The 12,961-nt window shown below is 54.3% G+C and overlaps 5 protein-coding genes across 5 annotated transcripts; 2 read left to right on the top strand and 3 right to left on the bottom strand.

Annotated features, from left to right (window-relative positions):
- Positions 1-218: 218 nt before the first annotated feature.
- On the bottom strand, positions 219-4,017 carry PHYSODRAFT_297454 (hypothetical protein; the record flags this gene model as incomplete). The annotated part of the gene is made up of 6 exons (XM_009523056.1): positions 219-1,960; positions 1,984-2,488; positions 2,857-3,119; positions 3,169-3,264; positions 3,372-3,570; positions 3,907-4,017. The coding sequence occupies 6 exons, from the start codon at positions 4,015-4,017 to the stop codon at positions 219-221; spliced, it is 2,916 nt and encodes a 971-aa protein (XP_009521351.1).
- A 183-nt stretch (positions 4,018-4,200) lies between these two features.
- PHYSODRAFT_326997 (hypothetical protein) lies at positions 4,201-6,893 on the bottom strand (the record flags this gene model as incomplete). The annotated part of the gene is made up of 4 exons (XM_009523057.1): positions 4,201-4,944; positions 5,014-5,259; positions 5,310-5,771; positions 6,855-6,893. The coding sequence occupies 4 exons, from the start codon at positions 6,891-6,893 to the stop codon at positions 4,201-4,203; spliced, it is 1,491 nt and encodes a 496-aa protein (XP_009521352.1).
- A 448-nt stretch (positions 6,894-7,341) lies between these two features.
- On the top strand, positions 7,342-8,137 carry PHYSODRAFT_326998 (hypothetical protein; the record flags this gene model as incomplete). The annotated part of the gene is made up of 3 exons (XM_009523058.1): positions 7,342-7,551; positions 7,593-7,739; positions 8,045-8,137. 3 exons carry the CDS (start codon positions 7,342-7,344, stop codon positions 8,135-8,137), a joined length of 450 nt encoding a protein of 149 aa, XP_009521353.1.
- A 316-nt stretch (positions 8,138-8,453) lies between these two features.
- PHYSODRAFT_555587 (hypothetical protein) lies at positions 8,454-9,289 on the bottom strand (the record flags this gene model as incomplete). Its single annotated transcript, XM_009523059.1, has 5 exons — positions 9,109-9,289; positions 8,916-9,008; positions 8,774-8,842; positions 8,654-8,665; positions 8,454-8,576 (listed from the first exon to the last, which is right to left on the bottom strand). Exons 1-5 carry the CDS (start codon positions 9,244-9,246, stop codon positions 8,454-8,456), a joined length of 435 nt encoding a protein of 144 aa, XP_009521354.1. The 5' UTR covers positions 9,247-9,289.
- A 185-nt stretch (positions 9,290-9,474) lies between these two features.
- PHYSODRAFT_485290 (hypothetical protein) lies at positions 9,475-12,956 on the top strand (the record flags this gene model as incomplete). The annotated part of the gene is made up of 6 exons (XM_009523060.1): positions 9,475-9,609; positions 9,681-9,956; positions 10,023-10,088; positions 10,157-10,207; positions 10,274-12,332; positions 12,406-12,956. 6 exons carry the CDS (start codon positions 9,475-9,477, stop codon positions 12,954-12,956), a joined length of 3,138 nt encoding a protein of 1,045 aa, XP_009521355.1.
- Positions 12,957-12,961: the final 5 nt, after the last annotated feature.

Here is a 12,961-nt window from a genome sequence, read left to right on the forward strand (position 1 = left end):
AACTTCAACTTCTGCAGCATGAAGACGAAGGGGGCTGGTAGAACGAAAACTGAAGACGAATGGGAGCGGGCAGCACGTGGAGGTACGAGTTTCTTCTTATTTACTCGTTATACAACGACAGTGGGTCAAAAATGTGGTGGCTAGGCATAGAGAACGGATTGCATGCTGCGCGGGATGACTGACACTTGAGTTTTCGATCGATGTTGTCGTCGTTTTACCTAAATACTTTCTTCATATGACGCCAATTTGGCCGGAGGCTCCAGCGGAGGATCCAAGTAGTCAAAAGAGTCGCGACGCCGCTTGCGTCCGAAGTTCTGGCGCTCGATCTGCCACGCGCGAGCAAGCTCGTTGAACTTGAACAGCTTGGTCGTCTCCATCACGTCTGCGTTGAGGGCGCGCGCGTAGTTGGCCTGGGTGAACACAGCACCACTGGGCACAGCGGTGGCGGGGATCGACAGGATATCTCTCGCGAGCTTCGCCAGCGACGGGAACCGCGTTTCGTTCGACTTCCACCACAGGAACGGGTCCGACCGCTTGTCCCGAATCAACGTCGCGTCGAAGAACCGATCGACCTCGTCGCCGTCGATGGTGTAGTCGGGCATCCCCTCGCCGATATCCAGCAGCTTCTCGAACGTTGTGTACGCGGCCGAGGCATCATGCCGCGCTTGGTCTTCATCCAGCCGAGCGTCCGACAGGGAGTCGTAGACGTTCGTGCGCAGCATTTCCCGCAAGAAGGTCTTCTTCGCAGCCTTGTCCACCGACTCGTTGGAGAACCGCGGGTCTAAAATCTTTGCCAGCCGGAAGTACGGCGACGAATGCTCTGTGTGGTACGACTCGAGGCTGGTCTTCACCTTCAAGCACACCGTCTGGATCTTGGTGAAGGCGCTCGCAGTGAAGTCTGACGCCGACGCAGCGGTGCTCTCGCACAGCCCCACGATCGCCTTGCAGACATTGATGGAGGTGCTCAGCGAAATGTGCTTCTCGTCGCTCTGGCACGTCGCCATCTGCATGCACTTCTGCAGGAAGGTGGCCACCCACACGAGCAAGTCCCACTCGATCTCTTCTAACAGGAACACGTTCATGCCGTTGGTGGCGTCGCCGTAGAGGGCGTTGATGGTATCCTTGATTTTGGCGCACTCCAAGATCATGGTGATTGTTGTCGTCCAGTTCTTGGGGGAGTCCAGGTTGGGTAATGACTCTGGGTAGGGCAGCCCCATGTCGGTTGTGCGCAGCGTGATGTGCTCCTGGTTCTCGGTCGTGGACTTGAGCAGCGACAGCAGCGAGCGGAGCTTGACGATCTCGTGCCGAATCTCCTTGAGCGCTGCGAGCACGCCGACGTGAATGAGGTGGCCCAAACACGTCACGTTCCAGTCCGGGGAAATGTTATCTATGCCTATCATCCCCTTGATCTTCTCGCGCAGGAAGCCCATGCCCACAGCAGACTCGTTGCCCATTGGCGTGACGCCGCAGAGCAACTTGTTGCCGAGGCCCCAGTTGATCTGAAGCACATTGAACAGCAAGTCCGACATGAAATACGCGTTGAACTCCGGTGGACAGCCTTCCAGGCCAACTTGGATGGTTTTATACTCCCACTCAGCATTGATCCAGTGCAGGTGGATGGCCACGTATCCTTTGCACACGAGCCCCGACCACGTATCACACGAAAACGTGATACGTCCGACTGCCGACCGACTGATGTACTCACCCACCCGCGCAAACAGCGCGTAGTATTTCCTCTCCATGGCTTTCTGCAGCGTATCCAGCGGCGGGATCACCGGCTTAATGCCCGCCGCAGCCAGCACGTCCAGGAACTTTTCGTGCTGCAATACGCCGAGGTCCTGCTGGTCTTCTACCACCCACTCAATCAGCGCGCTACTCAAATTCCGTAACCTCTGTCGCTTCAAGCCTGCCACCAATGCAAACACCACACCAACGTCAAAACCCTCCATCTCCCAACCCTCTGAACGCCATCCAATTCTGTACCTGCTGCGTGTTCATCCAGCTGCACCACGACCGTCTCCTTCTTCTGCACTGCAATAGGTTTCTTGCCCGCTGCGACCGCGACTGCCGCGCCATTGGCCGCAGCTCCGTTGGCGCTCTTCTTGCCCCTCTTGCCCGTGGGCGTGCCGTTCGGGAACTCGTTGTGCCGCTTGGCGTGCCGCATCATGGACGACGTGCCGTGCCGCGTGCTGAAGATCTTGTTGCAGACCGAGCACTTGGCTGAGTCGATGAGTCCGTCGCGCAGGCCGCTGCTGGAGACGGGCGTGAAGGTCTCCCACACGACGCTCGTGAGCTTCTTCTTGCGCACGGTCTCCTCCTCGAACGCCGCCGGCTTGGCCGGCAGCTCGCTGACGCCCACGGCTTCGATCTTGCCCGCCTCTGCGCCCCGCGCGGGGATCTCGGCGGCGCTCGCCCAGCTGTGCTCGTCCACGGTGGTCCAGGCGGCGCCGTCGTGGCCGCGCTCGGGATTGCTCGGAATTGTATTGCGCTGCCGGTTGGGTATATTAGTATGGTCAAGATACAGGCAGCAGGCAGCAGGCAGCTACGCACGTGGACACTTGGCCTCCTCTCCTTCTCCTCTCCTTCTTCTCCTCCTTCTCCTTCTGCTTCTCCTGTTCGGTACTCCACTACGCGAACTGGGCGCACTCCACGATCTGGGCGCACCGCACGAGCTCGGTGCACTCGTACTGCGCGAAGTCCACGAGCTCCCCGAACTCGCGTTTCGACCAATCAGAATCGCTCCTCCATCGGATTGGACGAGCGCTTTGACTGGCAAAACCAAAAGTTGACGAGCAATTCAAAACTTCTCGAACACAACTAAGCTTTTCCATTACAGTGTGCCGATCCAAACCTTACGCAGCTGAAGAGCGAGCTTTCATCTTTGGCTCCCAAGAAACGACGCCAATAGTTGCTGGCGGGGAAAGCTTTGAGCAAAAGTTGCAGTTCAGATCCACAGGTGTCTCGGGGGTCATGGTCGCGCGCTCGGAGGATAATCCAGTGTTTGACCTTTCGTGGCACATCCTTGTCGGCGAAAACCAGCTCCACTAACTTCTTGAAGTGCTGGCGCCAAAGGGGACAGGAAGCGCATTGGAATGTCATCCAAATCGCATCTGGAAGGGCTTGTTTCTTGTCGAACAATGATGCCATCAAGTCACTGTTATCCCTCACCCTTGAGCTTAGCAGATATGCGGGTGTCGTGACGCAGCAGCACCACTATTTCAGCTGGGTCACTGAACGCTGAATGCACGAGCGCCCTGCCGACCACTTCACCGGTATGCAGCTATCCTTGCACCGTATCTTTGCAATTTCGATCCGATAGGCATTATAACAAAAGTGGAGGTGCCTCTTGCCCCACCCGGAAGCTTTCTTACATGCTGCAACGATCGCCTTCTCGGAGATGCGCTCGTTCTCGTAAAGATACTTGACGACCATCGAATGGTCTGTACTAGTGAAAGATTTGGCAATGGCTTTCTGCGTGGCATGTGCCTTACTGCAGCGAAATTCCAGCGTGTCGATACTTTTCTGCGAGTTTATAGCAGCAATCTTCAAGGCCTTGTCAAGTGTTCCTGGCTATAGGTGATTGGTACTTCCAAGCAGAAGCTCGTCAGTAGAACTACAGAAAGGATGTATCCTTCCTCATCTCGCGATACCCTTTGAAAGCTCGATCCGCATAAGTGCGCTCCACTGCCGTGATGAGCACGTCGCTCCAACTCCCTTCCAGCCTAAACAGAAATTCCATCACATCTGTATGCCGCTTCGCGATGGAAATACGCAACCTGCAGCACCAAATAAACGCCAGCAATGTCAACCACGCTAAACGCAATAACCCCAACGCTGCTATCTCGCCTGAGTCGCCGGGTTGGTAAGTCCATTGCCAATGGCAGTGCCTTGCGAGTTGATGACTACATCTCCATCCGTATTATCACCCTCGTTCTTCGACCAAAAGTAGTGCGCCGCGGCGGACAAGTGCGCGCGCAGGACGAATGAGCAAACTGAACAGATATCCTTCACAAACATTCTGCAGCGCAGCCAGCGCTTTCCCCTTTTAAAGAAAAAATCTCGGCAGTGTTCATTGAGTGCTTCGAGCCAGACCAGCACAATTCCGCGTTGGTGTGTCGATCCATGGCTAACTGGATCGATCGTACAAAGGTATCAACTCAATCTCATTCTCCAGATTTTTCTTAAAGTTTTTTTTTGTTATCAGAGCTCTTCGTCGGCTAGGAACCTGCTGAGGAGATCCAGCGAGACTGCGGGCTGGTCCATCGGCACCATGTGCCCAGCATCATACACGCGCACGAACGCAAAGTTATTGAACGAATGCACCACGCCAGCGTCGATGGGTGTCGATCCTTCGGACAACAAAGGGCCATGAGCGACGAAAGCTCGCTCTTCCGCTACGTTGAAGCCTTCCTTGCCCCTCCAGTCCAGGGCCAAAGTCCACGCTCGATTACCGATCCAGTTGCACATGAGATCAGCGTCGCCGGCATAGATGAGGACACGCAGGCCGTCGTTCAACATGTCCGCAATGACTTCATGAAAGGGAACCACCCAGTCACCATCAGAGGCGAACGTCATCTCCACGTCGCTATTATCCTCCTGCCACGCCGACACACGCTCGTCAACGTTCAGGTACTTCCTGACAGCAGGAGAATTGAGGTATGCAGTAATCGTAGGCGTGTCATCGCAGGTCGCACTGGGGTCGCTGTTGTTGCACGGCTGGCGGACGTCGTAGTTATTGCGATTCGCGCTGTTGAAAGGCCCGATGAGCTTGTCAACCCAGCACTGCACGGAAACCATGCAGATATCCCCATTTTGCAGCGCCAAATGACACTCGCGAGCCTGGCGGATGCACTCCACACTGTCAGTCTTCATCTGCTGCTCTTCAGCATCAGTAAGAAGCGTGATGTTGTATCGGTTGTGGTTCATGTCTTGGAAATACGCAAACTGCAGCACCAAATTACCACAGCAATGTCAACCACGCTGAGTGCAATAACAACAACGCTGCTATTTTACCTGAATCGCTGGGTTGGTAAGTCCATTGCCAATGGCAATTCCTTGCAAGTTGATGACCGAAGCATCTCCATCTGCCTTGCCTGCGTTGTTCTTCGACCAAATGTAGTGCGCCGCAGCAGGCACGTAGTGTCCACCATAACTCTCGCCCGTCACGAAGAACTCGCGGCCTCGGTACTGCGGGTGCTTCTCCATGAATCCTTGCAAGAACCAGTAGATGTTCTCCCCCACGTCCGTTTCGTTGTAGTCCTTGTCCGCTGGGGAGCCAAAACTCCGGTAGGCTGGTCGAGCCAAATGACGTTGGCGTTGTTGTTCCACGAGTACGGGTTAAACTTGGTGCTCAGGTCTGGTTGAATGGTGCACGGACCATTCTCCGTGAGTAGAGCGAACATACTGGACGAACCGGGACCTCCAGTAAGCCACAGCACAAGTGGGTCGGTCTCGGGATTGTTGCGAGACTCGAAGAACCAGTAGAAGTAGTGGTCGTCCTGCTTGTTTGCCAACTTGATGTAGCCTGCCTCGCTCTTGGTGTCTCCACAGACGTACGAATCCGCCGGGACCGCTGCACCTTCATGGCCATTGTCGAACAACAGCCACCACACACTCGATCCCGACAGAACAACCGCCGTCACAATGCCCAAGACGATCAGGCACCTCTTGATCTTCAGTTTGTTGCTGGTCGAGCCGTATATGGCTTGCACCGCAGGCAATAGCGGGTCTTCTCGTTCGTGCGCGTCATGGGCAAGTGCACGCGCAGGACGCTCAGCAATTCAGAAAGGCACTTGTTGCTGCACCCGTCCACCATATGGAAAACTAGGCTGTGACGAGACTATTGTACCCGTTTGCGCCCGACCACGACCGTCAAGAACCGACCAAAACTGAAGCAAGTTGTATACTCCATGTATAGACCGGCTAGATGAAGAATGTTCGAGAAGGCCGAATGCCGACCACCAAAGCGACTAAGGACTTGTTACTTGTTGTTAAAGAGGGTTGGACACTCTCACGTTGGCTCTCGCCTGTGTGACTTAGCAACGGCACTTCGAGGGGCGCCGCTGCGCGACCTGCCCCACCCCCTCGAGCCTTACGCTAAGTCCTCGGCTCGGCCAGGCGAGGTATCTGGATTAGATAGAAACTCCTACTTAGGCATACCTTCCGGCCCAAGCGCCGAACATTGCAGACCTATGCTTTGCTTCGGTTGCAAATGGTCTCTCTGAGGCCTCTAAGTGAAATGACTAAGTGCATAGCTTACGGGGAGCGAATTTTCGAACAGTACAGGACACTACACATCTCGGACAGTCCATTACGTTGTTTTTTCCTTCGTTCTCTTACGTTAACTCCTACCAACAGCTCGCAAGATTCTTGTGGCCACGCCACGAGCTGTAGTCTTGTACTGGCAAACAACTTGAGCGCATGCGTTGACCTAGCCAAGCAAACAACAAACATCACCACCGGTACCCGACTGAGAACACCGTCACCCGTCACCGCACCCGACTGCCCGACTGGAAGCTAATTTTCCCCGACTGATACCGCTGTACCCGACTGACGATAGCCCCGCCCTCGAACTGATCCCAAACGCTGAAGTCTCACGCATTCTGCTTGCGCTCTTTCGCTTGTTCTCCTGGTAAAGCTGTTTGAAAGCGGAGCAGGAAGTGCCTTCTGTCTCCGCCGGTTAAAGCTGGCCGCTGCGCGTACAGACACGAGTATGAATACACCAAGTGATGCATAGATCTCCCCCGAACAGTTACTTGCCTGACAGGACTGAGAGGTGGCCTGATGCTCGTGCATCTCTTCAAACGCGCGCAGGGAGGAAGGGGGGGCTCTGACGCCTTTTGTGTTGCGCCGACCGCAGTCTTGCCAGCCAGCCAGGGAGCGCTCCACGTCATCGTCGCCACGAGGTGTCGCTGCAGCACCACTAGGCGCTACCGGTAGTCGTCGACATCATGCGCATGCTTGTACGGCCAACAGGGCGACCGCGCGGCGGGGGGGGATTCATGCGTGTGGCGGCTCGCCGCAGTTTTAGGAATGAATGGTTGAACGTCGAAAGTATACCGCGTATACGAAGTTCGGATGGAGGTCAGAAGCGTGGTTAGGTTATTAGTGCGGACAATTCAAAAGATGACTCCAGTGGACGGGTGCAGCAACCACTCTCATTCAGAAATGACCAAACTGATCCCCAAGATACCGTTCGCAAGCATTCTGCAACAGTCCGCGCTATGGCACGTCGTCACCGTGAATTGATGCGCATACAGTGCACACGGTCACATGCAGAAAGTGACCGCGAAGTTGCGACGAAAAGTAATCCCCACTGCTCCATTCCAGAATCCGTTAAAGATGGAGAGCGTGACGATTCCGTGCTTCAGCGTTAAGGATGGCCTCCAGTTTTCCGTCGAGATCGAGCCGAACAAATTCATTGGGTCCTTGGTAAAACCCATCGCAGCCGAGCTGGAGTCCGTGCTGAAACACCGTAAGCTGCCGGCCGATATGCAGCTCTACCTGGCGCGGAAGGGTGGCGAATGGCTGGACCTGGCTGGTGCGAAAGCTGTAACGCTCGATGACAGGACATACCTATGGCGTTTGACGAGCATGGATGGATGCTCTACTTCGAGGAGATCAACCCTTTCAGCAGCGACCGGTACTTCGGAGGGGAGTTTCGCGCTGAGGGTAAGGTTCTAGTGCTGGTGGTGGAATCTGCACTACCACGTCTGGAGCACAAGCGAAAACTAGCGAGGGTACGTATTCTCGATTGAAGTTGTAGGAGTTGCCAACGCTAATTTATCGTATGCAGAGCAGGACACCTCTACCGCATCCTCCAAGCCAGGCTCTTCGTGGTGGTGGCCTTTACAATCGCTATTGTGGCCAGCGGAGAAGACATCACTGGCGAAAAAGGATGTGTAAATCGTTCTGGCTGGGATAATCGCTGCTTGTGTTGTTTCATCGGGGTCGACGGGGTGGGTTGTTTGCCGTCGCCTTGCTGGAAACCGTGTTTGGACCCCTGTATGGAGACAAATGACTGTCGCGCTTCTGGATGCTGTAGTGGATCAACCGGTTGCTCGACAACCATGGCCCAACGCCACCCACAACGTCAACAGCAGACTCGAAGTTCCAACAGATCAACAAAGAGAATTAAAAAAATTCTTTTGCGTTCAGTGTGTTAAGGGGGTTAATCTCGTTCGCGCGTCCACGGATGTAGTCAAGTATGCGGTGATCGACATACCCAGGATTGCCCTAAGATTATCCAGTCGCGATTCCCACGAATTCCTGATCTGGGCATTACGATAGTGTCAATAGGCGATGTGCCAATCGAACCTGGCGGTGCTTCTAACCATCGGATGGACTGAGCAACTTTTTGGGCAAAGAATATGTATTTGTGACAGCAAGCAGACCGCTCGTACTCCGCTCACAACTTTGCACCAGCTCGACACGATCTTCGCAAGCTGGTCCTCCTACGACGCCTTCTCCATCAGGTGAATGGGCTTGAGGATGGAGATCTTGTTCGTCTCCACAATGTAGCCGTTCATGACCATCTCGTCTAGGATAAAGTGCGCCTTCTCCAGGTTGAACATGATCTGCAACAAGCATAAAACCATTCACACTCATCAGACACAGAAGTTAACCACAGCAGCAAATTCACACTCCCACTTACGTCGAGCTCGCACTGCACAATCCAAACCGTACATACCACCACACAGCAACAGCACCACACTCACAACCCATTAGTCTGCAGCACCCTCTCCATCTCCACAACAACTCCCCCATAACGTACCACGCTCTCGAAGTACTTGTCCATGGTCTCCACCAGCGCGTGGATGAACTCGAGGATGCCCAGCTCGTTCTAAAGCAGCAACACCAACAATAAGCTCTCAGCGTCCAGCCATTGGCAGCTGTCAGGGAAGCAGCCTGCGCACCTCCGAGTCGTCGTCCTTGACGCCCACGATGAAGAAGAGCGACGCGTATCTCCTGTAGATGACCTTGTAGCCGCGGTACTCCACGAACGAGCACTGCATGCACACAATAAATTACAACACAACACCGCAGTGCGTCAGTCTCGTTACCGGTAATTTGGCAAGGCAGAGGGGAGACGAAGGAGGGCGGTCGCACCTGCGTCTCGTTGCGGCCCAGACACTTGCGGATGATCTCGGCCTCGAGCGCCACGCGCTCCTGGATGGACAGGAAGTCGTAGTACTGGGCCAGGCGCGTCTGGCCCTGCTTGTTCACCATCAGCACGAACTTGATCATGGCTGCGACGCTCAGGTGCTCAAGGGGGAGGCACAGTAGCTTCCGCTCTCTTTCTCGTATCGATTCGACGCTGGGCAACGTGGCCGCCGAGATGTGGTGCACACCAAGGACTCATTTTGGAGTTATGTGCACCACATAATGATCGTTTTCGGTCGGTCGTTGAAGTTGGCTGGCCCCCAAGCGGCGTTTGGGGTGGAGCTTAGCTTAGGGCTCTTGTGGGTGGACGAGATGCTCTTCGAGGTGCTGCAGCAGATCTTGGGCGAGTTCTTCGTGGACGTGCAGGAGCGCAATGTGTCCTTCTACGCCGGGGACCTGTTCGAGTCCAGCCACTTCAAGCTCAGCGACGTCTTCCTCAAGACCGCAGTAAGTCATGAGCATTAACTTGCTAGTGCTGGCTGGCACACTAAGGGGTTTCTATTGCAAAATATTGCCAGCTTATTAGTGCGCTGCAGCTGCCGTTCGAGTTGTCGGCCGGGTACATTGGCAACGTCAAGATCGAGGGCCTCGTGGGGGCCGTGGCGGGCTGGCCGCTGGAAGTCAGCGTCAGTGACGTTTGCCTCGTGCTGAGACCGCACAAAGTGCAGTGGGACAACGAGCTGCTCATTCGCTACGCCAAAGAGCTCGTCGTCGCCCTGATGCAGTGTCTTGGAACGCCGTCCGCCGCCAAGAAGGGGAACGGGTCGCTGTTTTCTCCTGCCAAGTGGGCCGCGGTAAGTGCAGTGCCGTACAGCTTGAGCTTCTCATACTGAGATAATTACAACTGGTGTATGATGCAGAGTCGGATTCAAGCGGTGGGGGCCGAGATGAGCGTCCAGGTGGAACGCATTCACATTCGAGTGGAGGTGAGCATGGATGAATTGCATTCAACTGTTTTAAAGGCGTTTACAAAGCAGTCAATTTGGATGTACAGAGTCCAAGGACCGACAGCGATAAACTTGTGGCGTACGGTCTTAACATACCGGTGCGTACAGCCAAGTTATTCGCTCAATCGTGCAGAATATCGTCCTCACTATTTACTGTTGCGCAGTTAATCCGCTTTGCTCCAAGGGAGTTGGAGGAGCAGATTCTGTACAGACGCCAGCAGCCTGGCGTGAACTACCCGAAAGCGGCTGACGGTGTCATGTCCAAGCTGCTTACGATCGAAAACGTGTCGTTTTACACGGATCTCGATGCCGAGGCGTTTTGGAATTCACCCTCAGAAGTAGATACGTCTTCTGATGGGACGGAACATCCAGCCGCGTCTGCCCTGCTCACAGCTCCCGAAGCAGAGACCCGGCACCGCCAATGCACGCACGAAGATGCACTAAAGCGCTTCAAAGAGTGTGTGCTGAAGCCATTGGATCGTGACGGACGGCGTGAATTGGTATTCGTGCGCGTTATCTGGATAAAGCTCGACTTTGTACCTCCTGAACAAAACGCCGCTGTGAGTGGTCGCCTCATGAAGCCGGTGCTGGCGGCAGTCGACATAGCGACTGAGGAGATCGAGCTAAATGTCGATTTTGACCAGATCGCTGTCATACTGGAAGAGCTGGAGCACGTGGTGGACTACTTCAAACGTTTCCGGACGTGGAAATGGCGTCCTTCGTGCATCGACCGGGAGCATCACGCACCTCCTAGCGTCAACATCGTGTCCACTGCTCTTTTTCCTGTATCACCAGATAGCGATTTTACTGTGGAGAAACAGCGGAAGTCTAGGCATTGGTTTCGAGCAATGTGGAGGTATGCTTTCCGGTGTATCCTGGACCAGCAACAACGATCCAGAAAGAACTCATCAGAGGAGAGGGACCCTACACAGTTCGTTGACCCAAGGTACTGGTGGCGCTATAACGAATTCGACGACAAGGAGCTCCAAGAAATACGTCGGAAACGCTACATTCACTTGTACGCGCGGAGTTTGAGTCCCGCTGCAATGGAAATTGCGTTGTACGGGCGTGGAAAAGCGCTTTTGGCCTTAGGATTTCAGCAAGATCAACAGACTGGTGACATTACCAAAACACGTAAAGGCTCTTCTCCTCCATCTCCGCGACGTCGCCCCTTACCGGAGTTTGAACCACTGACCCAAGAAGAACAGTGGGAATTATCCGACTTCGTTGCTACGATGACCGTGTACGAGCAACGCGTGTGTCGAGCATTGGCTGAATATGAGCTCCGCGCAGATTTCACGGCGGCTCCTCCTTCACCCACGCGAAAGATTTCGTCAGCGATGGAGTTCTCGATCGCCCCCGCAGATTCAAGCTCGGACCACTCATCACGTCACAGTCGAAGTGTTTCGGTCAACGCAGTGTCATCTCCACCGGAGTCACAGTCTTCAAAATTTAGCGCTGCTGCTGAACGAAGGCGTTTCACACGAGGCTTAACTATTGACCCTGCTGAGCTATCCGTTCGACCAGCTTCTCCACCTTTGTCGCGTCCTCATGCTGCTTCGACGAGTGATCTACCGAGCCCCACCAAGCATGAAAATGCGTTAGATTTGGAGCCGCTTCGAGCGTGGATCTACAAGCAGCGGAAGCTAGGTCTCTACACGACATCTTGGTTTGAGAAGCAATTCTTCCCGGCCTGGATTCTCAATCCGTCCAAGGTCATTCCGCTACTCAATTGGCAGTTGGGGCCCGTGACTTTGCGTCTGTCCGAGGGGAACTCTGATCAAACGCTCAAGGTAAAGCGTGGCATTGGAATTGAACTCGGTATCGAGAGCTGTTCTGGTGCAGTGCTGCTCACTCGAACGCCGTTCTTGCGGATACTTCTGGAGGCTCGCGTGGGGTTGTTTCATGTCACTCTGGTTCGTCAGCAGCATCTCCATAGCAAGACTGACAGTGCTAACTTGGAAAATGGTATCTCGGAGTACAAGTGGATCTCAAGTGACCACATCCGCTTACCTGAAGACGGGTTCTTCTACGTCGGTCTGAAGTATTCCGCTCAAGAGGTAGCGGCGAGACCAACGGGAAGGGTCCAGTTCGTGGGGAATCTGGAAGAAGAACTGGGACTGAAGGGAAGGGTGTGCATCGGACCGATCAAGATCGACTGTAATGAAGCTGCAATGCGTTTAGCTATGGGTCAGAGTGTCGCCGATGAACTACGGGCACCAAGTAAGTATTGCTATGTTTTGGTTGTGATAGGGTGAAAGTGCTTACATTTACTGTTATCGTTGTATCTTTGCAGATATGGATGTATCGACTTCAACTCATTTTTCTGTCCTGCAAGATGCTTACCACAGCTTCGTCAGCCTGGTTGCTCACCTGCCCAAAAGAAAAGGATCTCGAAAGGGTTACGCTAAGGACTCCAGTCCCCGTGCCACGAAGAGACCCAGTTTCAGTACAGCAAACGGAGATCCACAAGGCAATGGTTCAAGGGACGACCCGCAAAAGCTTGAGAAAAGTGCTAAACGGACTCGGATGCTCCACGCGTTGCTACTCCGATCGTCGATGTTTGAAGTAGAGGTTGGAACTCTGGAGCTGAATCTGTCGGCGTACACCAGTCACATCGAAAAAACGCTTCGAAGTCAAGTGCCAAAGAGTGTCGTGTCGCCCAAACCGTCCGAAACCCGAGAAGATGTAAACGTGATGCTACCCACGACAACATATCGACTGCAGAACCGGCCATCAATGAATGAATGCATCGTGGATGTTGCTGGTGCTCGCGTCGTGTATCGATCCACCAAGCAAGGCCGCGCAGCAGTTATTCGCCACCTAGCCCAGCTCTTCAAGCTGTAAATGAT

The sequence above is a fragment of the Phytophthora sojae genome (assembly GCF_000149755.1).
Source record: "Phytophthora sojae unplaced genomic scaffold PHYSOscaffold_2, whole genome shotgun sequence".
In the NCBI taxonomy this organism is placed as follows: Eukaryota; Oomycota; class Peronosporomycetes; order Peronosporales; family Peronosporaceae; genus Phytophthora; species Phytophthora sojae.